This window comes from Acartia tonsa, chromosome 5, assembly GCF_053477335.1.
Source record: "Acartia tonsa isolate MP-2025a chromosome 5, ASM5347733v1, whole genome shotgun sequence".
Lineage (NCBI taxonomy): Eukaryota > Metazoa > Arthropoda > Copepoda > Calanoida > Acartiidae > Acartia > Acartia tonsa.
The window spans coordinates 1,867,644-1,894,586 of NC_137264.1; the positions used below are offsets into that span (position 1 = coordinate 1,867,644).

General features: G+C 33.0%; 1 protein-coding gene across 1 annotated transcript; it reads left to right on the forward strand.

Annotated features, from left to right (window-relative positions):
• Positions 1 to 1,429: 1,429 nt before the first annotated feature.
• Positions 1,430 to 26,223, forward strand: LOC145318512 (proton-coupled zinc antiporter SLC30A2-like). Its single transcript, XM_080159811.1, has 12 exons — positions 1,430 to 1,560; positions 3,058 to 3,160; positions 13,214 to 13,292; positions 18,754 to 18,907; positions 19,570 to 19,622; positions 19,989 to 20,050; positions 20,224 to 20,308; positions 21,351 to 21,452; positions 21,947 to 22,023; positions 22,968 to 23,057; positions 24,681 to 24,847; positions 25,359 to 26,223. Exons 1-12 carry the CDS (start codon positions 1,475 to 1,477, stop codon positions 25,441 to 25,443), a joined length of 1,143 nt encoding a protein of 380 aa, XP_080015937.1. The 5' UTR covers positions 1,430 to 1,474; the 3' UTR covers positions 25,444 to 26,223.
• Positions 26,224 to 26,943: the final 720 nt, after the last annotated feature.

A 26,943-nucleotide genomic window follows, 5' to 3' on the forward strand; every position in this document is an offset into this window, starting at 1 on the left:
TATTAACTTACACATAAAGATTACTTCAAGTTCAACTACTTACGTTAGAATTTCTGTCCTGCTGATTTTAGTTATTTATTTTATAATAAAAGCCTTTGATACTATGAACGTATTAACATTCTGCCTTAAATTTCTTGTTTTTTTTTTAAATAAACCTCTCTCTAACTTGCTTTTTCTTCCATTTTCTTTTGATTTCTTAATTTAATCTTCAAATACGTATTTATAATAAAGCCATTTTCATTCTTTCAAAAATGCAATTTAAATTACGGAATTTATTTTCCAATATATAGATTTTTTTATAACCGTCAGGAAAGGGTTAAAATGTTTTTAATTTTTGTTTCAAAATTTGGACACATTAGGGAGGGGCGCTAGAATCAACTCATTTTAAAACTAAGTTTTCTTAAATTTACTATATTATGAATTTAAATTTTCTTTTTTAAGAATAGTAATAAAATACTTCAATATTATGTAAATAGCAAGATGAAATAAAAAAAATGAATTTATTCTTAATAAAGTAAAATATTGGGTTTTATTGTTCTGGGCAGTGAGAGTTTATTATGGATTATTGGAGCACTATGAGTTTTAAACATTTATTCCTTGGAAAACTTGAGCTCGTTTATAGACATTTATTTCCTATATAGATCTGACATGGATCTTGAAGCAATAAAGCAGGCCCTTTTGTAAATGTTAAAAATTGGAAAAATCTATTAAATAAAAGTAATCGCAAATATACTTAGTAAATAACTTTGAATATATATTTTGTTATTTGATTTGCGTAATACTTGTAAGGCCAAGAATGAATAAGTCCTCTCCTGCATATTTAATTTTTTATAGTTTAAGTGTTTTTTTTTATCAAATAATATTCTTTTATGTAAAACAGCTGGATGTCTAAACATATTCTATCATAGCAATCCGTTCAGTACAAATTTTTATAGAACCAAAATGTATGCCGACCCTTGGTATTTTTTTTAGATATAGGTTTATTTAATTCAACTTGTTCAAATATCCATCCACTATAAAAAAAAAAGGATTAAGATGTCTATCTATCTGTAGCAGAGGGCTTCCTTCATTGTGAAACTTCTATAGGTCCAGGCAGGGGCGTCGAAGATTTTTTTTGAGGTGGGGGGTTAAATACCCCCTCCTAAATAGTAGGGGTTGCCTACGGCACCCCAGGGTAGGGGTAAATTTTAAATGGGAGGGAGGATGAAATGAAAAAAAAATGAAAAATGGGGTGTTGGAGGGGGGGGGGGGGTAATCCCACTTTACCCCCCCCCCCCCCTTGGACGTCTATGGGTCCAGGAATGGTTCATTTCTGAAAGGGTACCTTAACTCTCCCAAGAGAAAATGCCCAATAGAAAAAAGTGTTGCCAATTTAAATATTTTTACTTTAACTTGAAACTAGATGATGTTTAAGATTTCAGAAACAGCATCAAGGCCGTTAAGTTACAATTAACATTTTTCAGAGCTTAAGAAAATGTCTGAACATGACGAAGAAAAATCAATGTTGATACCCAAAGCAAGATTTAACAATGACAGATACCAAAGTTTGGATAATATCAGGTAAATAGAAAAGTATAGTTTACTAGCGGCTTCGCCCACTATTTTAATTTTAGTTTTAAAAAGAAAATGTTTTTTTTTTTTTTTTTTTTTGGGGGGGGGGTATTTACATTTTTTTTTTTGGGGGGGGGGTATTTACATTTTTGGGGGGGGTTGGGGGTGTCCCACCCCCCTAGAAAATAGTTATAAACCTTACCAGGAACTATGAGAAGCTACACTGTAAAGGAGAACCCGATCGGTTCAGCGGTTAGCGAGATCCTTCGCTACAAACAAACAAACAGACAAACAAACAGACAGACATCGTTCTACTTTGTATTATAGATAGAGTTAGAGAAAAAAAGTCTAATGCATAAGCGTGAAAAAGGGGTTGCCAACACCCCCCCCCCCCCTTCTTTATATTGAAATTTGGTAAGACTGTCTCACAATTTTTTATCCCCTCAAGTGTTCACAGCCTTCGGAAAAAACTGGGTTTGGACACTGTTTTAAAATCAGCCTTGGGCTGAATACGAAGTGTTGAGATAACCCTACAAGACACTAAATTTTTGACTTTCCTATTTCCGCTTGGGGTTTTCTTTTCTCTGCTACTATTTCTCTTAACTAGCGGCTTCGCCCCTAGCCTCTAGGGGCTTTGCCCCAAGAGGTTTAATCAAACCAATTTTTCGTAATTTACATTTTAAAAAACAAATCTAAAAAAAAAATTTTGGGGAAGGGATTTTAAATTTTTTGGGGGGTTGGGGGTGTCCCATCCCCCAAGAAAATAGTTATAAACCTTCCAGGGACCAATGAGAAGCTACCCTGTAAAGGAGAACCCGATCGGTTCAGCGGTTAGCGAGATCCTTCGCTACAAACAAACAGACATACATCGTTCTACTTTGTATTATAGATAGTATGGCTCGGCAGCTGCGCGTCAGCCGCGTCTAAGCCTTAACTAAAGCTTAATTTGGAGACTTTGAATTTTTTTTTTCAAGACATTGCAATGTTTGAGTCAGGTTTAGCCTTATTTCTGTCTGATAATTACAATTGTAAAAAGTCGATTTCTCTGAGACTTACAGGCTGCTTAACTTTTAAACTCAATTTATTATTTTAGTCTTTAGACTTTTTATTTTCTTTAATTTTCCTCGAAGTGCCCAATCAAACCTAACCTAACTTGCCCTATCGTCCTTGAAATAAAGTAAAAGGATGTCTGTCTGTACCGAAGGATCTCGATAACCACTGAACAGATATGGTTCTACTTGACAGGGAAGCTTCTCATAGGTCCTGGGAGGTTTATAGCTATTTTGGGGGAGGGTACCACCACAACCCGATGAGAAATCGCCGTAAAATACCAAAACATATTAAAATATTCCCTCAGGGCGGCGCCAGTATCGTAGAAACGAGAAGAAATATGAAAAAACCTTTTTTTCAACTTAATTTTAAAATAAGGTTAGGGGATGGGGGGGGGGGGGTTCAGGAAGGTAATTTTTTCGTAGCCAGGGATTGATCAATGGCTATAATTTTTAGTTCGTCGCCAGTTGTATTTTGTGTGCATGGTAACAAATGGGGAATGACAGAATGTTGTCAGGACCTGGTGGAAGAGGACAGGCTGTCTGTGCATTGTCATCAGGTACAACCTTCTTATTTAGTAGCGAAGCTACTCTATAATTCATTTGGTCTGTACGTCAATTACTCCGTAAAGCTATGGGATAAGTGTGATTTTCTTGGCTGCTATTGATGATAGACAACTGAAATTTTTAGTGCAGATAGTCTATATACTGTTTTATATTGTCCGTCTGTCTGTTTCTCCTCTTGGTTATAGCAACTAAACATCTTGTTATGCATGTATTCGAATAATCTCATATATTTTTCATGGGTCTATTTATCCATGTCAAAGAAAGACAGCTTTTTTCCTTTGATAAAAAACTTAAAATCATATCTTTTTTCTAAAAAAAATTGATTAAAAAAATTATTAGTAGCGAAGCTACTCTATAATTCACAATGTCCGTCCGTCTGTCCGTCCGTCCGTCCGTCCGTCCGTCCGTAATTAATGAATTGGGGGAAACGTGATTTTCTCGGCTCCTATAAAAGATAGAGAGCTGAAATTTTTTGACAACATTACCATCATTAAGGAGCACAATTAACTATAAAACATCAATGGCGGTCGGACTGCTTTTTAGCAGGTTTTAGGCTATTTTTTATATTTTCCAAATTTTCCCCATATCTTTGGTGTTTATGGTCCGATTTTCAAAATTTTTTCAGTTAAAGATATCAAAATTAAATTTCCCATCATTTGAAGAAAACAAAAATGACGGTCAGACTGCCTTTTGCAGGTTTTTGGCTATTTTTATATTTTTCACATTTTTCCCCATATCTTTGGTGTTTATGGTCCGATTTTCGAAATTTTTTCAGTTAATGATATCAAAATTAAATTTCCTGTCATTTGAAGAAAACAACAATGACTGTCAGACTGCCTTTTTGCAGGTTTTTGGCTATTTTTGTATTTATCACATTTTTACCCACATCTTTGGTGTTTATAGTCCAATTTTCAAAAATTGTTCAGTTAAAGATATTAACATTAAATTTCTGGTGTTTTAAGAAAAGAAACAATGGCGGCCAAACTGCCTTTTAGCAGGTTTTTGGCTATTTTCATATGTTTGACATATTTCCCCATATCTTTGGTATTTTTGGTCCAATTTTAAAACTTTTTTGCATTAACAGTTTCAAATTTTTTTCCCCCATTGTTATGTGCATCTAGTATGTAATTTACTTTAACCGTCTTCATCATACAAAATAAAACAAGGTTTTGTGTTTATTTTCTCCAATAAATCTATTCTTGATTTTAATAAATACACTTTAAATCTACTTCTACGTATTCCCATCCACAATTTTTTGTGCTTCGCTACTTATGGATGTTGTCATCCTTGTTTTAATAATTAATTCAAAATCAGAGATAACAAATTTTATTGTGCATTAATGTGACAAAAAATATTAAAATCGTAAAACAAGAAACTTTAAATAATTAAGAAAGAATTGTGTCACTTAGTAGACTTAAACAATACCAACGCTAATCGTTAATAAATTAACATTTCGACGAAATGTCAGCCATGGCCACTATGATGCCATAAAGTCGACATAAACCTGGAAAATTGTAAAATTCTTCCAGTTTCGACATGGAAAGAACTAGTAATAAATTTTCTCGTATTCATTTGAATCCGGTGGATAGGAACCGGTTCTCATCCATACGAAAAAACTATGTCTAGCATCGTATTTTAAACGGCTTTCCACGAATATAAAAATGTACAATCATAAGATTAAAACCACTTTTTTTAGCCGATGCCTTCGGCACCTCGCGGCTAAAAAACTAGTTTTAATCTTATAATTATACATTCTATATCCGCGGAAAGCCGTTTATAATACGATGCGAGAAATAACTATTCTTAATCTATTCAAATTTTCTATAAAAATATTTAGGTTTGAATGTCCAAAACAAGGATGAAAAATTTAAAAACTAATAAGATTTTTAAAATATAAAAACATTTTTAAAGGGCTTTTAGGGGCACTTGAATGGGGGGGTTGGGGGGTAGTCGCTCCCTGCCAATTTTTCATTCAGTTTCTTTTTAAATAAAGTTGACCAATTTCTCTTGGAAGGTTGGTGGTACCATCACCAAAATAGTTATAAACCTTGCCTGGACCTATGAGAGGCTGCATTTTTAAAGAGAACCATATTGTTTTGCTGTTAGCGAGATCATTCGGTACATACAGGCAGACAGACAATCTGCTATTTTTTTACTATTACTTCGCCATTAGACTATGAGATAATGGCTGACACATAATCTACGTGATTCCATTCCAAATTAAATATTTTAAAATGTTTTTTTATATAGTCATGGCTAAAATATTATCTACATAATATAATTCTGGGACAAACGCAGGAGTCCGAAACGCAGGAGTGTTAAAGTATTAATTTAATTAGGTATTTCAATACAGATTAGGGTAGGTTAAGATATGAATGTACAAATAAGCCCCCCGCAGGGGTTAGGCATTAAAAAAAAAACTTAAAGAAGGTCTAAAATAGGTTAGGTTAGGTTAAGTGTCCACTCCTGCGTTTGGGACTCCTGCGTTTGTCATAGGACCCATAATATTATTGAAATGATAAATACACGAAATTATTGGAGGAGTATTAAACAAATAAAGTAAGAGCAAAATGTAGAGAAGCTTGCTGACTAATAAAACCATTTATAAAATAGATGTATAATTGTTAGAACGTTGGCGTGGGCGTGCTAGTGTTGTTTGGACATACACAATTCTTTCAAATATTTGTACTGTATTTGTATCAGACGGTCAGACAAACGAACATTAACAAATTTAGAGAAGCAACATTTAGAATTCAAAAACAAGGATGACAACATCCATAAAAGCGAAGCACTGAAACGGTATGACAAACGGACATTAACACTTAACACTGCGACTCTGATAGGAAATTGACAACATATTCATATGTGCTGTACTAAATCAATCATTACTTGGACTAATTTAACCAAATTAGTTTTTTTTTAGGTTTTTGATAATTCATACAACACCCTTAAGTTATTCATTACAATAAAATACAATTTTAAAATTTATTTACTGTGTAAATATGCATAAATATGACGTTTTTACTGACAATTAGGTTGATTTTTACTCAACGCATATTTCTTGTAGACAATAAAATGATTATAACTTTCGTTCTATTTAAGATAAATTGATGAAATAAAAAGTATATTAAATTTTATTATGCTGAGAAGTCACTTATTGATTTTAAGAAATAATAAACCCCTTTGAGTGGGGGAGGGGGGGGGGCGTTGAGTATTGAAAAAAGAAACTAATGTAAATTTCTTTTCTATTGTGGGTTTTAATGATTCATATAGCAGCCAAACTGTTTTAGGCAATACCCATTTGTCTGTCTGCCTGGCTGTCCCTCTGTCTGTCTGTCCTTTTGTCTGTCTGTCCCACCACTTGTCTGTCTATCTGTCTAACTGCCTCTCTTTTGGATTTCAATGAATCATCTAGCATAGCCTAATTGTAATTTGTTAATGCCTCAAAGACTGTCTATTACTATTTACTTGTCCCTCTGTCTGTCCGTCTGTCTATCCCTCTGTCTGTCTGATCTTTCACAGGTTCCTATTGGATTTTATCTAATTAATTGTCTATTATAGTCAAACTTTGATAATTCTTCTTGCCTGTCTGTCTGTCTATCTGCTGAGTTTCTACCCTTGGTCTAACAGACTGATTCACTTAATTTATAAAAAATTAGATTTAACTAATAATATGGTGGTATCTTGTACCAAGAGATACACAAATAACCTTGTGTTGAAAAAAAACAAATAAAAAATTATTCAATTTCTTCTATGAAAAAAAGTGTAATACATGTTCCTTAAATCTCTTTGTACATCAAAAATATGTTTCAAATTTATAATATCAGGTTATATTCCATTAATTTATTAACAACTAAATTTTTTGACACATCACTTATGACTTTTAACAGTCCCCTTAAACTAAAATCAAGGGTTATTTTATTAAGGTTTTACCAAAACTACTTTACATAAGAAATTTATTACATTTCAAATTTTTTTTATAAAACTAGGATTGGAATATATCTCCCTCCCAACATTAACTTTGAGCACTATTGTAAAATATATTAAAAGTTATAAACATATATCTATCAAGGTCATTAAAGGAATTAATTCAAGTTTAAGGGGGGGGGGGGGGGGGTTAATGCAACCATCTCGTAATCAATGCGCAAATTGCACTTAGAATTCGAATTTTGTTACAAAACTTGGCATGAGTAATCCTTGGTATATCTATTTTCCCAAAATGAAACAAAAAGTTGGAAAAGTGACAGCTAACAGCTGGCGGCTTAGTCGTTTAGCCGTTTTTGGGCTATATTCAGGGCAAAACTATCATTAATTACATAGGAATCAACTTTTTAAAACATATTTTTGCTTTAAATATCCATTTTCAAAATTTCTTTTACCAGCTGCTAAATGGCTTGAACTGGCTGAAAATGGCTGGGAGCGGCTAAGAGTATGAAGAGTAGATAGGGCTTGTGACATGTCTAGGAGTAGGTTTTTTTTGGTAAATTTCAGGTTTATATTGACATACTAGAATCGAAATTTTGTAATAATCTTTAAAATTGAGATCACACAAAAAAACTAAAAAAACATTTTTTTGCAGATTTCAAAAACTTTGCAGTGCTCATGAGGTCACAATTATTGCATCACAGAAAAAATATTTAGCATGGGTCATTTTTTTGCTTAAATCAACCAATTTTTTACTGGGGGCAAAACTTTTATCAAAATTTTTCCAGGGCAGGATGATTTAATCTACAATATATACTTTTGGCTGTTGACAGCTGTTCTCAGCCATTTTTGGCAGTTTTTAGCTGTTATGACAGCGAAATCTAGAAATTAAAAAAAGTTCTTTTAGTAATATGTCAATGACATAAAGTTATAATGTTAATTAAGAAAAGTTTAATTCCATGGAAATATTCAATTTTTTATATCCTTATATCCTTTTTTAGCTCAGCACCCATTAAAATCTATCCCTAATGGATGATTCCTACATGATTATTGATGGATTTGCCCTGAAAATAGCCCAAAAACGGCTAAACAGCTGAGCAAACAGCCATTAGCCATTACTTTTCCAACTTTTTGTTCCATTTTGGGAAAATAGGATTACTCATGCCAAGTTTTGTAATGAAATTTGAAAAGTGCCATTTGTGCATTGATTACGTGATGGTTGCCTTACCCCCCCCCCCCCCTTAAGCTTAACTTTTTGTTAAATTTTGAAAAACAGACCTACCAAGGATTACACATGCCAATTTTCATAACAAAATTTGGATTAATTGATTATGGGATGGTTGCATTAACTCCCCCCCCCCCCCTACATATATATGAGAGCTTCCTCATGTCTCAATTTACTAATTAAAAGTTGTATAGTACAGTTGTACAGAATATTGCAAGATTATTTTAGTAAAGTCTGGTAATTAATTTATCTAAAAATAGATAGCATATAATTATCTGAATCTGTGACTTGCTTATATACACCCTCCTTAAACAACCCCAACCCCACTTTATTTTAAGGGGTGTAAATAATTTCCTTTACACCCCCTTGGAATTTATAGAGGGGTGTATCTGAGGGTGTAGGCTCTTGTCAAGAGGGTGGACATGGGTGGACACCTAAGGAGGTGTATCCATCCCCCTTAATTTTACAAGGGTGGTGTAAACAACCCCTATACCAACCTTTTGCACGCCTTTGATCTTAACTATACTTTCAGAGTCCATAAAGTTGTAAATTCTGTAATTATTCTACAAAAATTATCTTCCTAAATTAATATATAATTTTTGGGGTGACGTGGGGTGGACTAAACATTAAAATTTTATGGAAAAAAAGATATTTTTAGAACATTCATGACTTGAAATTATCCCCCCTTTGTACTCAATACGCATTTTTTATTCTAAGTGCGTCAATTTTGCGTCTAAAGATACCCTTAGTTTAAGCATTAATTTCTCCAAAAAATGATGAAAAAAGATAAATTTTTTTTTGATAAAATGATAAAAGTATATGTAAAATAAAATAAACAGCAAAAAAAATTATAAAATTACGTTAAATAGAACGAAAATTAGAGCGTTTTGTATGCCTTATAAAATGCGTATTTCTCATGAAAATTGTTACGATTTTGTGTGTTAAGTAAAACTTTTATAAGTTTCCCATTTCTATAAGTGAGCGAGCCGCAGTGACTTGTATAGTGTCAGAACTGAATAATCAGAATATAAATGTATGAGAGTCGATGCAAAATTGTAAGTAAATTTTTAGGACTTAATTATAGAGTTGCTTTGCTTATAATAATATACTTTGTTGTCCCAGGAATCAGCATACAAAAAATCTGATCAATCGGATAATTAGATCATATAAAAATTTGTTGTTAAAAAAAGTAATAAAATCAACATGTTAAAAATGGACGCACGGACATTTTGGTAATGATTATAGAGTTGCTACGCTTTCTAACTCGTACCTAATTACTGCAGGAATCACCATACAAAGTTTGAAATCGATAGGACAATTCTAACATACCTAAATTAACGAAAAAAGCTATCCGTTACGGACGGACGGACCGACCCTAATCATAGAAAAGCTTCGCTTTTAATAATTAGGAGCCTGAACCAAGATTCCAAATAAATCTATTTCTCGTATTCATTCGAATCCGGTGGATAGGAACCGGTTCTCATCCATACGAAAAAAATATGTCTAGCATCGTATTATATCCAGCTTTCTACGAATATAGAAATGTACAATCATAAGATTAAAACCAGTTTTTTAGCCGGTGCCTTCGGCACCTCTGGGCTAAAAAAACTAGTTTTAATCTCATATTTGTACTTTCTATATCCGCGGAAAGCCGTTTATAATACGATGCGAGAAATAACTATTAAATACATAATGCTTAATAAAGGCAAACTTACATTTTAAGACTAAATTATAGAGATCTAGCCGTTACTGGATCTTCACGCACACACAAACAGTTTAATATGAATTAGAATAGTATTATAGAAAAGGAAGCAATCTTTATATACATGTTGTATACAGAGTAAGAGAAGCTAAGATTTAAACAACAATCAAACAAAATAAATCAAAATGACAATCTTTATAAAGTGCATATTCAAGGCTGTACAAACAGTGGAGTGAATATTGACAATCGTTTGGACTAGAAATCTTGATTTATTTATGGAAACTAAAGCTTTTCTTAGATTTGATTTCCCTCTTAATATAGAATGTTTTGTCTTTCCTTTAAGATCTCGGTAAGCACACTACAGCTAGATCTCATTTTTGAGGAAAGTTTCAAATAAGTTTCGAGATGGTTTTATGCTTAATTATTAGATTTGATTCTTGGGATGGTTTTAGGCTATCTTTTGCCCATCCTTTCACTTTGCAAACTTCAAGTATCCTTTAAATGTGCAAATAATTATTTTGAATAAATTTCTTTTTCTAAAATTACTAGGTATTTATTAAAAGATAACAAAATTGACAGGTTTTATCAAATAAAACAAAGATGACAACATCCATAAAAGCGAAGCACTGAAACAGTAGGACAAACGGACATTAACACTTGTATAGTGTTAGAACTTAATAATTATCATAATATAAATTTATAAGAGTCAAAGCAAAATTGTAAGTAAATTTGTTGTAAAACTGCTTGATACAGGATAATTTTTATGGACATACTTACATTTTTAGGACTTGATTATAGAGTTTCTTCGCTTATTACATTATACTTTGTTGTCCCAGGAATCAATATACCAAAAATCAGATCAATCCGATGATTTGATCACATAAAAATTTGTTGTTAAAAAGTAAAAAAATCAACATGTTTAAAATGGACGTACGGACATTTTGGTAATGATTATAGAGTTGCTACGCTTTCTAAATCGTACCTAACTACTAAAGGAATCACCATGCAAAATTTGAAATCGATAGGACAATTCTAACATGCCTAAATTAACGGAAAAAGCTATCCGTTACGGACGTACGGACGGACCGACCATAATTATAGAAAAGGTTTGCTTTCAACAAGGATGTGCCATGATTGTCCGCTAAGAACTCGTTAATTTCTAGATGGGTAAAGCCCCTAAATGGCAAGTGGCGCATCTACTGGCAATATAAAGAAGGAAATCATAATTTTATCAAACAAAGAAACCATGCATATTTTCATTCTTGTGTAGATTGTACTTTTAAGACTAATAAGTCATTTAAATTCTTTAGAGCTTAGCTTTCATTCATTTACACATATCACAGTATGGCGTTTGGGATACCTTTGAGAAGCTGGCAGTTTCCCTCAAATTGCAACTGGACCAAATTATATAAGAAAAACTTTTTATTATGCTAGTATTAGGGTAGGTTTTGTAAGGTAAAAATTAGAAGATCCACTCTAGGTTTCTGTATGGCTGGGGCACCGCAGGGTTAGAGTCAACCGCAGGGGCTAGAAATACGTTTCCATTAAAATTTATAAAAAAAAGAGGAAGGGTTTCAGTGTTTAGGAAATAGATTTCAGTTAAACACCTGATAAATAGAGTAGTCTAAATTGCTCTTCTTTGAATGTCAAATCACCTTACTATTTTCAAGAAAAAAAACTATTTGTTATAGTTTTTGAATTTAATAGCTGATTTATAAATTACAATACCATGATCAAATTCGCAAATGCAGAAAAAATATTTTCTATGCAATTTAAAGCAAAGATAAAACAACAAAAAATCCTTTTCTATTTTTGATAGTTTAGCTTTTAAATGTTTTGTAGCCACTATTTAATTATCTTTCTCGTATTCATTCGAATCCGGTGGATAGGAACCGGTTCTCATCCATACGAAAAAACTATGTCTAGCATCGTATTATATCCAGTTTTCTACGAATATAGGTAGGTTCCCTTTTTTACATTATTAAATTACCCCCCCCCCCCAAAAAAAAAAAAATAAAAAATTTACCCCGTATGTAAATTTTGAGGGGTGTAAAAAAAAATTTACCCCTGCCAACAGATTTCAGGGGGGCAATTACCCCCCCCCCCAAGCAAATTTTACCCCCGGGTAAAAATTTTTGGGGGGGCGCCATTTTACCCCTCCCCCCAAAACCCAATTAACCCCCCTTCAAAAATTTTTACCACCCCCCTAAATAAAAAAGCTTGGACGCCCCTGAGTCTTCCTAAGCCTCTAGCAAAAAATTGCTTTTTATATTTTTCTATTATACCAAATAGTCATTTCGAATATTTCTTGAAAAGCATAAAAAATTCTAATTAGATGAACAATCGAATAGAGGGATTAGTTCTACAGTCATAATAAAATTGATGATAAGACCTATCCATTACGGCTGGACCAACCCTAAGTATAGAAAATCTTTGATTGTAAAGATGTAAAAAATTATTCTTAAGATAAACGAAAATCTGATATTGTTTAATAAATGCGCTTTTTTGTTCTTGTTTGCTTAAATAACTTAATTAGTGCAATAGTATATTAGTATATTGCCTATATTTTAAACCTAGTTATTATAAAACATCTAAACGCCCAACCGTTTACGATACCTCAGAGAGCAGCTGAATATCATAGTAATATAGAACCTAGTAAAAGTGTCTGACTCTGATTATGACGTAAAAAAATTAGCCAATGAGAGGCCACTATAAATTTTACCATTGTTCAATTACAGTGTATACTGGTCTCTCATTGGCTATTTTTTTATTACGTCATAATCAGAGTCAGACACTTTTACTAGGTTCAGTAATATACAGGAATCGTATATTTTTATGCAGTTGTTCGCGGAAAGGAAAATGATTATAGGATTAACACCTTTCTAAGACCCGGGTGAACACGAAAGATAAATCCTATTATTTCAATCATATGATACATATGTTTTTAGCACAGGACCAGTATTTATACAGTGGAAACAAATTTACAGTATTGCTTCCAATCAGATTAATATCCGCTGGATTAGAACCGGTTCTTACCCATAAAAAAACCATGTATAACATTATATTACAGACAACTTTCCATGAATAATAAATTAAAAATCATAAAATTAAAACCAGTTTTTTTTATGTCCTCACAAAGCTGTCTATAATACGATGCGATATATAACTAATAATAGTTCTAACTATTTTTTTCAGGATAGACAAGAAGGGATGGACAAGAAGGCGAGAAGAAAATTAGTTATAGCCAGCATTCTTTGTGTCGTTTTCATGATAGGTACGTGTCCTTGTTTTTAATAGGGGGGGGGGGTAGATGTGCATTCACTTCTGTACATTATCAGATATGCAATCTTATACTTGCAACAGTACACTTTCGCAAATAAATATGAGGGAATGTTTAAAGAAGAGAATGACATAAGGAGAAAGGAGTATCTTTTGCCACATAGTAGAATTGACGACCTTTACATCTGTTCCACATATATTATTTTAGATTAAAACCGCTTGTTTGTTATACCTTATTGCTGAACTTTTGCTGTTGTAATAATATTGCTGTTCTGGTGATGTGCGGAAGTTATTGAACACCATTATTTAGCAGTAAAACAACTTTACAAGTAACCCATATCCGTCGGTAATATATATGTTATTTAAAAGCTGTTGTATGCTTCTGGGCAGGGTATCAACTATAATTGTCTTATGAGAGAGAATGTTGTTGTGATGGCTGTTCTTTGTCCGTTTCCAGTCCGGGTTGTCATCAGGATGGTAGAAATTGGCGATCATAACTATTTTAGGATATCTTAAAACTTGAATTACCCTCTCTCTTTTTTCCTTTCCCTATTTTGTGCGTCATTCTTGAGTCTACAGGTGTTTATACAAATGTGCCAATTTAATTTTTTTTTGTAATGACATCTGTTTAATTTTCCTTTGTAATTAAGCTTTTTTTTAGGTACAGAGAAGGTTTTTAGCTATTTTGGGAGAGCGTATCTCAACCTTCCCAATTTAAATTCCCCCCTTCCAATTTTTTTTCTCAATATTTCTTATTAAAACTCAAATTAAAAAGTAGAAGGGCGGTTGACTTATCCCCCTCCCACCTTAAGAACACCTAGAGGCTTCTTGGGGGCGTTCGTTGCCCCTAGTCTTTCTTAAAATAAAAGCTATGTCTTGCATTTTTTTTTCAATTAGGTGTTTGATCACAAATTTGATAAAAATATTTTTCTTATTTACTTGTTATCCTAATAAGATAAAAGTTGTGCTTGAAAATTGTTTTAATAGCTATTATTATATGTTGCATTTTTAGATAAACGTGAGAATTGTGATCAGAATTTGCGTATCATTTTTTTATTTGGGGGGGGTAAAATTTTGAAAATAAAAATTTTGGGGGAGGTAATCTTTATTTCATAGAGGCATTTTTTTTTATTTGGGGGGGGGGGTAAAAATTTAAAATCTAAAATTTTGGCACCCCCAAATGAATTTGGCGGGGTAATCACCCCTTTACCCCCCCCTCTTGGACGTCTATGCCCTAGCCTCTAGCACACTTATATATAACCTTATTGTTTCGTTTCGACATAATTATGGCATTTTGATCGTAGTCTTGTATTGATAAAATATCACCATCAATAAGAGTTGAATATTAAATAGCGAAAGTGATGAAAAATTTAATATATCATCAAATACAAAATATTTTGAAATCAGAGTTAAAATGATAAGATGCAATTATGAAAACTATGACTATTAATCAGAGATTTACAGGAAAATTGGTGCACTCCCCCCAATTATGGGGGAAAAAGTACCCATTCTATAGAATATAACTAATGGTGGAAATAAAAATAACATAGACGTCCCTAAAGTTTTTAACTAATGAATGAGAGAACGCGTTAACAAAATTTTGGGGGTAAATATAATTCACGACGTTCCCTTCCTCCTTGTGTAACCATAGGTAAACGGTCCCTTCTAAATAATATTTTATTCTATCGTCAGTTGCCATTTCCCTTGTGTCCATGATAAAAATATTTGAAAGAGGTGAAAATTTAATTGTCTACTTCATGTCTTTTTTGAAAGAGAGTTAAAAAAGGTGTGTGTATAAAACAGCCAAATAATTTAACAAGAAAATAAAAAAGTTTACATATTATAGACAGGAATCTAAAGGGATAAGACAATGAGTGATAATTTGATGTACATCCCTAATGATAATACACAAAATCATAGGCGTCCAAGGGGGGGGGGGTAATGGGCCATTTGGCACCCCCAAAATTTTGTGAACAATACCCCCCCCCCAAAAAAAATTACCCCTACCTTGGGGGTGCCGTAGGCACCCCCAACGATTTTTTTGGGGGGGGGGGTAATTACCCCCCCCAAAATAAATGTTCTAAAAAAAAAATTTTTTGGGGGGGGTATTTACCCCCCCCCCAAATTGAATGTTCTTAAAAAAAAAATTTTACTGTCCAACCAGTTAAAACAGTTCTTAACCATGATAACAAAAAATTTAATAGTTTGATCATGTTTTATTTGCTTGGGCCTTTATAAGGGCTAAAACCATCCCGGGGATCTATGATGTAATTGTAAAGCACTGAAGATTCCATAAAATAGATACCTAACTAAATTAAATATTTCATTAAATAATGAAAAAGAATTTCTATAGGCGATTTCTTTTGGGAGGATGTCAGGGTGTCTCAAAACTAGTTATAAAACTTACCAGGACCTATAAGACGCTTCACTTTAAAGTAAAATCATATTGGTTCTTTGGTTAGTGAGTTAATTATTGTATTTTTATGTTCTAAAGAATGAGATACTACTATATATTTGAATAGTAATGGCGCCCTTAGCATCTAAGAACTCGTGTTTTCTAAAGGGTAAAAAGGGAGGAGAAAAATAGCCTAAAACCACTCAAAGGATTGACCTATAATAGTGTGGAACCATCATGGGATCTATGTGAAGCTTTCCTAAAAAGGAGAACTCAGTATTAAAAGTAATGAAATCTGAAGCTATAGTCAAATAAACCTTACTTACTTACTACTTTATGTTATAAGATAGTACTTATTAACTTAATAGATTAGGTAGGTGCTTTTTTTACATAATTAAATTACCCCCCCCAAAAATTTTACCCCCGGGGTAAATTAGTTTGGGGGGGGTAATTACCCCCCCCAACAGATTTGGGGGGAGTATTTACCCCCCCCAACAGACTTTCGGGGGGGTAATTACCCCCCAATCAAATTTTACCCCCGGGGTAAAAATTTTGGGGGGGGTAAAAAAAAATTTCGGCCCGCTTCGCGCGCCATTTTACCCCCCCTAAACACGAATTACCCCCCCCCCTAAAATTTTTTACCCCCCCCCAAAAAAAAAGCTTGGACGCCCCTGCACAAAATAATTCCGTTTAGACATTCAACTTATTGAACAAACCAATCAAATTCAATAAAAGTCCTAAAAGTTTTTTAGCAAACGATTAAGAAAAAGTTAATATAAAACTTTGGAGACACAAGAATTTTAAACAGCCCAATGTCCCCCCCCCTTCCTGTATTGTAGGCCTTATATTCTTTTAAACAATTATACCCTACAAAATTATATGTGGACATAGTTATACTAAAGAAACAGGATTTATGTTTGTTTGTCTGTGTGTTTGTGAACTCCCAGCCCCCCCCCCCCAAAAAAAAAAAAAATTTCCACTCCCCAAAATTTTTTTTTTTTACTTTTTCTTTTAAAATCTAAAAGTGCCCGCTAGAGGCCTCTAGGGGCGTAGCCGCTAGTACTTAATAAATCGGTCATAGGGATGGTTGTTTTGCACAATTCGAATTTTATAATTTTATATTATTATAATTATTTTATTATAATTATTTTATTATAATTATAATATTTTGAAAAGTTTCGCTACAGTAAGTATTCTTAAAAATAACAAGTCTGTTAGTTCAAATAAATCCACTACTTGATTTTATTACTTATTGTACTATTGCAACAGCGCAAAGTGCCACCAAAAAAAATGACGTCAGACAGTAAAATGACCAATAAGAGGCCAGTATGAATTTAACCATTGGTCAATTACAATGTACACTGGCCTATAATTGGTTATTTGATTTTATGACGTTATTTTTAAGAGGCACTTGACGCTGTTTCTGTGCTATTTTAAAATTTGTTCAATTTCAAGAAAACTATTTCAAATAAGATGTAATCGGAATTGTCATAATGTGTGAAAATCTTTCAAAATTATTTTTAAATTGATGGATTTTCTATATTTCAAAATATTTTTTCTTTATTTGTGGCGTAGCTACTCTTTAACTTTAACTTTTTACGTACGTCTGTCAGTTTACAACAAGTTTTGTTTGCTTATTCCCCTTGCTAAGGAGACTCAAGTATTGGTTTTTTTTTGGTTCGTCGGGTATGGTCTGGAAGTATTCAAAAGGGGAATTGTAATTAAGTTTCTCGTATTCATTCGAATCCGGTGGACAGGAACCGGTTCTCATCCATACGAAAAAACTATGTCTAGCATCGTATTATATCCAGTTTTCTACGAATATAGAAATGTACAATCATAAGATTAAAACCAGTTTCTTTAGCCGGTGCCTCCGGCACCTCGGGGCTAAAAAAACTAGTTTTAATCTTATAATTGTACATTCTATATCCGCGGAAAGCCGTTTATAATACGATACGAGAAATAACTATTACGATTGTTAGAGATATACTGTTTAGTGACCAATAAGCGTCTGCTCTACGAATTACCTAGTCCGTCAGTTTATCTGTGTTGCTTTAAATCACAACAAACTTATGTTAATCACAAAACCTATACATAATTTCAACTATCGTTGGGGGTCAACATACCATAGAATTGACGACCTTTACATCTGCCCCCCCCCCAAAAAAAAAAAACATTATTTTAGATTTATTTCGCTTGTTGGGTTTACCTTATTCCTGAATATAACCGTGCTGAATTTTTAAAAGCGAAGCGTTCCTATAATTAGGGTCGGTCCGTCCGTCCGTACGTCCGTCACAGAGAGATAGCTTTTTTCGTCAATTTAGGCATGTTAGAATTGTCCTATCGATTTAAAACTTTGCATGGTGATTCCTGTAGTAGTTAGAAAGCGTAGCAACTCTATAATCATTACCAGTTTGTCCGTACGTCCATTTTAAATATGTTTATTTTTTTTACTTTTTTAACAACAAATTTTTATGTGATCTAATCATCCGATTGATCTGATTTTTGGTAAGTTGATTCCTGGGACAACAAAGTATAACGTTATAAGCAAAGCAACTCTATAATCAAGTCCTAAAAATGTCAGTATGTCCATAAACAATATCCTGTATCAAGTAGTTTATCAACAAATTTACTTACAATTTTGCTCCGATTCTTATACATTTATATTCTGATAATTCAGTTCTGACACTATACAAGTGTTAATGTCCGTTTGTCCTACCGTTTAAGTGCTTCGCTTTTATAGATGTTGTCATCCTTGTTATTTTGATGTTTAAGAGTCATATAACCAATAAACATCTGCTTATTAACTCACCTTGTCTGTCCGTTTGTCAATCTGTAGTTATTTTAATATATTATTTAATATTTATGAGTTGCATTACTTATAATTTTAAAAGTCAGCCTTGTAAAATATGTAAAAAAAACTTCGTAAAATAGTACATTAGATTTTATTCAGCGCAGCTCATTTTTTACTAGGGGTTAATTTGTTTACCAGTCTTTAGAGCCATACAGAACTAGCTGATAGATTTTAACTCTAATTTTCTAACAAGATCTTTTATTATAGGTGAAATAATCGGTGGGTTGCTGTCAAACTCTCTGGCCATCGCGACCGACGCCGCCCACTTGCTGACCGACTTCGCCTCATTCATGATCAGCCTGTTCGCCATCTACATGTCATCTAAGCCCCGCTCACAGCGCATGTCGTTTGGCTGGCACAGGTATGAACACCAGGGCTCGGCAGCCGCGACTAAGCCTCAAATTTAAGCCCGTTTGGATGCGTTTTTTGAAAAGAGGGATTGCCATATTTGAGTATGGTTTAGACTTATAGCTTATTTTTTTAAAATTTCATAAGGTTGATTTCCTTGTGGCTTACAGACGACTGCCGAGCCCTTATGAACAGGATAAATAGATCAAATTGGCTACTACTTTGAAGTTGAATGAACAAGGATAACAACTCCAATTATTAGCTAATGACCTGGGCTTTGTACTAAGAGATAATCTATACCCAAGTTATGATACACAATATTGCCCTTTTTGTAGACAATTCACAGGTCAATGAGTTTGGATACAGGAAAATTAGTGCAAGGCTATCACAAATCAACCTAGACGTTACAGTTTTTACGCTAAAAAATATCAGCTTATAAACGTTGGGAGTCAGTATAATTAACAGTCCAATGTCCTCTTACTCCTAAATAAAAAGCATAGATCAACAGATCAAAAGTCCCAACTGTACATACCATTTTTTTACATACTCTTAACAATAATGTCCTGTATCTGACATAACAGCAGTAAGTATTGATATTAAATACTGTCACTGGTGTATTGACATACAGACTCTAAAAATAGAAAAATTATTTATCAAAATAAAACTTATTTTTAGAGCTGAAGTTTTGGGTGCAGTTGTTTCAGTTCTTATGATTTGGGTTGTTACAGGTATTATCAATAAATATTAACTTTTTGATGTTTTCTTTGTAGATATTTTATATATAAAATAAAAAAAACTTAAGAATATACTATAGAACGCTTTTAGTACCTCTTTTATATTTTTTTATTTTTGGTATATTTTTTTTTCAATGAATTTATGCAACACTAAAGAATACACAATCAAACGCCTTGTGTAAGTCATAAATATGTATTGTTTTGGTTTAATAGTTTGCATAGTTTTTTTTTGCTGTTTTAGGTATTTTCATCTATCCAAAATAAATAGTATTAAAAATTTATTTAAACTCTAGATTTTTTTAAACTTTAACAAATATTTATATAATAAAAGCAGCAAAATCTATAGCAACTATATTTAAGGTATCCTATTCTACATGGCAGTACAGAGAGTTATCACACAAGATTATGAAATAGATGCACAAGTAAGATATGTATAAAACAAGGGTCATAATATCCATAAAAGCCAATCACAACAATTCAGTCAGATGGACTGGCAAATTCAATTTTATATTAACAGTTTCTTTTTTCCTGTGTGTTTATTATATTTTTAGCTCTCATTTTTTTCTTCTCCCCCTTTAACTTTATCCACTTTTAGATTATGTTGATAACAAGTGGTGTTGGGGTGCTGGTTAACATTGTGATGGGATGCAGTCTACACCAACATGGTCATAGCCATTCAGGTCAGTCTATACATCAGCTGATAGGGGAAAGGAGAGGGGAGAGGGAGGCATGGAAATGAGTTTAGCCATTCATATTTTAATGTTGATTTTGTGTTTATTATGTTGCTAAGAGACAACTTCATGGTGCAAACTATGTTTTTGTTGTGTTAGGGAAGTGTCAGGTTCGAGTATACACCTCACCACGCCATATTATAGAGGTTATAAATGGTACATACTTCTTCTATGTAGGACGTGTGACATCAATAGTAATAGGTGCCGGAATGCCTTGGTCCAAAAGCAGCGGGTGCATTTCATTACCATGCACTGTTAGGACTTTCAGACAAAGGTTATGGAGTTTTAAGGTTTTATTGTCTGTTTGGCGTTACTTCACCTAATACCCCATGTTTTAGACTGAAAAAAATACAAAACTTTCGTTAGTTTTTCTTAGTTGTTGAGCCTTATGTTACAGTGTCATATCTGTATGTCGTTCTGAGCTGCATCTTTAAGTCATTTTAGTGGTGAACCAGATCGGGGTGCGCCAAATTTCAGCCAATTACAGCGCGGCATTTTAAAAATGTCAAGCTGTGATTGGCTGAAATTCGGCGCACCCCGATCTAAATCACCATTAAAATGATTTAAAGATCCAGCTCTGATTTAGATTCACACCGCGATAGGAAGTGGTATACTTTAGATGGACACACAGAAAACTGTCCCGAATTTGTATTAATTTTGAGGAACAAGACTCCAGTGACGTCATATTTTTCTTTCCCGAAAAAGGGAAGGGGGGAAGAAAATCTCTTCAATCTCTCCTATCTCTTTTTTCTTCCCCCCTTCCCTTTTTTCCCCCTTCCCTTTTTCGGGAAAGAAAAATATGACGTAACTGGAGTCTTGTTCCTCAAAATTAATACAAATCCGGGACAGTTTTCTGTGTGTCCTTTAGATGGATAATCTTTGCGCACTACGGCTTAGTGTATTCTATGTTACGTTACAAACTGATTCATAATTCTCGTGGAAGCTTATTAGAGTGTAATTTACAAACTCCTCCTTAATAAATTAATTGTAGGTGGTGGAAGTCACAGCCATGGGGGCAGTCATAGCCATGAGGAAAATATTAATGTTAGAGCAGCTTTCATCCATGTCGTTGGAGACTTTCTCCAATCTTTAGGTAATTTTTGATACTTTTATTCTGTGATAACAATCTGATTTATAAATAACACCGACTGTAAAGGGTAAAATTTTGAAATATCTTATTGGCTAACTATTTTTTCGCAATGTTTTCTTATTGGACGAAATTTAAGAACCTCTTCATTTTCGACCAATGATAAAACCACACGGCAATAGATATTTTACCATACAATAATGTTGATATTACACCATTTAATACAAGAATAGTTATTTCTCGCATCATATTATAAACGGCTTTCCGCGGATATAGAATGTACAGTTATGAGATTAAAACTAGTTTTTTTAGCCCCGAGGTGCCGAAGGCACCGGCTAAAAAAACTGGTTTAAATCTTATGATTGTACATTTTTATATTCGTAGAAAGCTGGATATAATACGATGCTAGACATAGTTTTTTCGTATTGATGAGAACCGGTTCCTATCCACCGGATGCGAATGAATACGAGAAAAGAATTAATAAAAATTTGTATATTTAGGTGTATTCATAGCAGCACTTGTGATATATTTCTACCCAACCTGGATTATTATTGATCCCATTTGTACATTTGTGTTCAGGAAAATGATCATTATTTTAACAAAACTATGTAATTTTGTTTTTTTAGTACTCTAGATACTCTATAACTTTTTTAGTTTGTCTTAAAGGGAAAATGTGATGCTGTAAGTATTGGTGCAAAAAATAGGGACGAATTTCAAATTGATTTGACGGGGCTGGTTTTTTTACGTCACAAGTGAAGGGAAAACTCTATCTCTTTTCTAGGGGTTTCTTTCCCCCTTCCCTTTTCTTTCCCTTCACTTGTGACGTAAAAAAATCAGCCCTGTCAAATCAATTTGAAATTCGTCCCCATTTTTTGCACCGATACTTACAGCATCGGAAAATGTGGTTTACTTATCTGTTGAAATTACTGACCAATTGATAAGCATCTTCTCTTTTATTCACTTAGTTTCCACTTAAGGACTTAAAAATTTTTCAGCTGCTGTAAAAGATAGAGAACTTATTTTTTTGTGAATTAGCCACTAAACATTTATTTTACACCATTTTTGTCTGTATGTAATATGTATGTTGTCTTTTTTTTCCTTGTGAAGCCATATCATGTTAGGAATATCATTTTATTAATATAATATCGGCTACGCCCCTAGAGGCCTCTAGTGGGACTTGTAAGTGTTTTTTGTTCATCCCTTTAAGTCTCTCTACGATACCTGCCAATGTTTCGTTCAAGTCTCTCAAATATTTAATATTGTTTTTGATTTTTCATGATTTCTCATGGGAGGGTGGTGGTACCCTCCCCAAAAATAGTTATAAACCTTCCCGGGACCTATGAGAAGCTACCCTGTTAAGGAGAACCCGATCGGTTCAGCGGTTAGCGAGATCCTTTGGTACAGACACACAAACACACAGACAAACATCCTGTTACTTTAGTATATAAGGATTTCTGATACTTCTTTGGAAGATATCCAAGATCAATAAAAAACAATAAAAATAATGATTAATGCAACTTTAGTGTGTTGGTACTTGCAACAACAATAAAAATTTTAAAAGACACATTGTCAGTTTTGTTAGAAGCCACACCGCCTGGTATCAGCTATGAGGTGAGATAATTAAATAGATGGATTGATGCTTGAATAGATAAATAGAACGACAGTTAGATAATTATAAATCTACTTGATTGATAGAAGGATTGATAGATTGATAGATGAATTAAATATTGATTATAGATAGAAGGTTATATAAATAGTTGGGTAGATGGATAGATGGTTCGATTAGTAGATAGTCGGATGGAAGGATAGATGAATAGTTAGAAGGACTGATAGATAGATTTATACATAGATAGATAGGTGGATAGATAAAGGGTGTTAAAATAAAAAACAATCGCTTCACTTTTTTCAATATAAACCTTACAGTTTTGGTCCAAAACTAATAAAAAATAATACAATTCATGCCCAAGCAATGACAATGAGAAATCAATATTGAATTTTGAATCTACTCACCCTTCCAGAGCCCTAGAGCTTAAGACTTAGCCCTTGCAGAGAAATTTGCCCTACGCCGAAAGTGCATTTTCTATTACAAATTTGTCTTTTTAAAAACCAATCGCTCACAATTTGAACCACCATAAGTACTAAAATCTTGTAGATAGACCACATAATGTTTGGAGTTTTTGATGGGGTATGTGTTAGACACCTTAACAAGGTTTCTAACACAATCTTAGCCAATTTGGCATCAATAAGAAAGACCTGGCAATCATTAAGAACTAGGAATAGACAGAGCCTTCATGCCTTAAAGTTGGATGGGAATGTCTTTTTTTATGTCAAACTGGCATAGATTGAGTTAGAAACCTTGTTAAGGTGTCTAAAGAAAGGTCTTTACATGCCCCATCAAAAACTCTAAACATTATGGGGTCTATCTCCAAAATTTGAAGTACTTGTGGTGGTTCAAATTGTGAGCGATTGGTTATTTTTTTAACACCCTTTAGATACATATATGAATATTTATTTTGATAGATATATGGATGAATAATTAGAGAGATTGACAAAAAGAAAGATGTACAGAATGAAAAATTATTGGATAAATAGATGGATAGAACGTTTAATAGATGAATATTGAATATACATATAGTAGGAAAGATAGAAATACAATAAATTAAAAGATGTATTTAGCTATTAAGTAGTTAAAAGAGATAATAATTGATATACTCTATAGAGCCAAACTTGTATAGATTTGCAGTCCCATTTTAATGTAACAAGGATGATAACATCCATAAAAGAGAAGCTCTGAAACTGTATGACAGACGAACATTAACTCATGTAGAGTATTAGAACTGAATATACAAAATATGAATATATAAATTGGATGATTTTATCACATAAAAAATTGTTGTTAAAAAATTTAAAAAAATTAACATGTTTCAAATGTACCTACGGGTATAACAAATTGTTGTTAAAAAAGTTTAAAAATGTACATGTTTAAAATGGACGTACGGACATTCTGGTAACGATTATAGAGTTACTACGCTTTCTAAACCGTACCTTAGTACTACAGGAATCACCATGCAAAGTTTGAAATCGATAAGGCAATTCTAAAATGCCTAAATTAGCGAAAAAAGGTAGCTGTTACGGTCGGACTGATGGACTGACCGACCCTAATTATAGAAAATATTCGCTTTTAATAATAAAAAAAACTGGATTTGCTTAATGACAATTCCATATTTACACTAGCTTGTACGTGACACCTTCCTATCCGTGGACGGAATCCGTCAGATCCACAACCTGCGTATCTGGAGCCTGTCCACGGACAAGACAGCCCTGTCCGCTCACCTGGCCGTGGAAAAGGGCTATGGAACTCAGCACGTGCTTGCAGATGCCACCAAGAAAATTAGGGAAAGGTAGGCACTTATTATCTTGACAAGGATAATTACATTCAAACGTAGTTAAAGGAGTATAATTTTTCTTTAATCAAATAAAAAGGAAATGGTAAGGGTTTAGGCAATTTTATTTCCTATAAAGATTTTAAACCCCCCCCCCCCTTCTATTCAAACTTAAACGTGTTATGGGATTAAATCACAAAAATCTTCGTATGCTAGAAATTCCACCTTAAGTTTGGCGGATTATTTTATCAGTATTACAATCTAGGGTAATAATTCTATTATAAAGCTTGGACGTCCTTGAATTGTAAACCTAGTCAAATCTCGGTAGTTGCACATAACGGTGTGTAAAAAATGCACCCATTGTTAAAAAACGCAGTATGTGTTAATGATAGAAAAATATCACACATACCGTTAGAACTGCTCTGAGCTCTAGTTTTTGGAGATATAAATATCATCTCTGTGCTATTTTGTATTTTAGTAGCTACGGGCGGATTTTTTACACACCCTTTATAAACATGACTCTTTTTAGGTATAACCTGTATGAGATGACACTCCAGGTTGAAGAATTCCAGCAGCAGATGAACGGCTGCGATCAATGTAAAGATCCAGTCTAAAAATAACCAACCGAATATCCAAATTGTAAAGTGGCATTGCTCCTAAAACTTGTTTTATTTTTTAGTTTATTTGTAATAATAATTATTTGTCATATCATTAGTCAGTATTCAGCACCAATAATTTTAATCTACAAAAGGGGTTATTTTGTATATAATAATTTGGGCTTGACATCAATTTATCGTTCATTGTCTTATCTCTCAAGATTTCTGATATTCTGTTAACAATTAAAAAACAAAGATAAGTTATAATGAATCTGAAAATATTAATTTATTACATCGTATTATAGGTAGCTGTCCGCGGATATTAAAATATAAAAAATTGAAGACTGAACTTGTATTAGTTCTGTGATTTTTATTTAATATTCTTGCAGGGAAATTGAATATGATTTCCCATGCTATACATGATTTTTCAGTATGGCAATGAAAAATATTTTAAATCTAAATGTGACCTTTTCTTCATCTTATTGTACAATACCTTGCTTAAAATAGAAAAATAAGCTGCTTCTAAGCTGCCAATAAGTTTTCCTACAAACAAACTACCCTTTGTCTTTGGAGAATAAACATTTAATCCCCTAGAAAACTTTAAATAAAAAGCAAAGCAAAATTTTAAGTTAATATTTAATGACTTTTATTTAAGTAAAAAAAGATGTTATTAAATTTGATTATTGAAATTTAAAAAATTATAAATGTAAAAAAATGGATTAATTGTGTTATCTTTGTAATTATTTCGACTATATCACATCATCTTGTGAGCTATAACCAATAAATTATTATTTAGTTCATACTTTTTATTTTTAGATATGCAGTTACTCTATAAAATTTCGTGTCTGTCCTTCTGTGTGAATGTATGTCTGTCTTTCCTTATTATTTTATCCATTTGTATAATGTCTAATATAGCTCTAAAAAGATATATTAATTAATATGCAGGAAAAATGGATTTAAGATAATTTGTTTTTCTTTTAAAAAGGCTGTACCAACAAAAGCGAAATAATTAAATAAATAGTTGTATACTCTGTTTAGATTTCGCGAATGCCGCGCTTGTTATTCATAGCGTAAAAAATGTCGAGAAAAAACGCGGCATCTTTTAAAAACCCATCTCTGCTAATTAGTTGTAATATGCATTAATAAATGATAAAAAGTCAACATTACGGTTTAAACCTTTCTTTCAACAGTAGATAATAGAGGTTATAAATTTCAATATTTTAGTTAGAGTTATACTGAGCTGGATCTTTCAATCATTTCAATGGTGCGCCGAATTTCAGCCAATCACAGTGCGGCATTTCGTAAAATGCTGTGCTCTCATTGGTGGAAAGTTGGCTCACCCCGATTTGGCGCACCATTGAAATGATTTAAAGATCCAGCTCTGGGAAATACAAACATGCATTCAAACAATCCTTATATAACAGTAACACTATGTTTGTGATTAAAGGATCTCTTATAAAACCTTTGGTCCTATCCCTTCAACCCCCTACTTAACCCAACCTAAAATAAAATATGAAA

Excerpts from the sequence above, each read along its gene's own strand:
- LOC145318512 (XM_080159811.1), top strand. The coding sequence starts at position 1,475 with ATGTCTGAACATGACGAAGAAAAATCAATGTTGATACCCAAAGCAAGA. Across the intron at positions 19,623-19,988 it reads TATGATTTGGGTTGTTACAG|GTATCCTATTCTACATGGCA; the intron begins GTATTATCAATA and ends ACTATATTTAAG. Across the intron at positions 20,309-21,350 it reads ACATGGTCATAGCCATTCAG|GTGGTGGAAGTCACAGCCAT; the intron begins GTCAGTCTATAC and ends AATTAATTGTAG.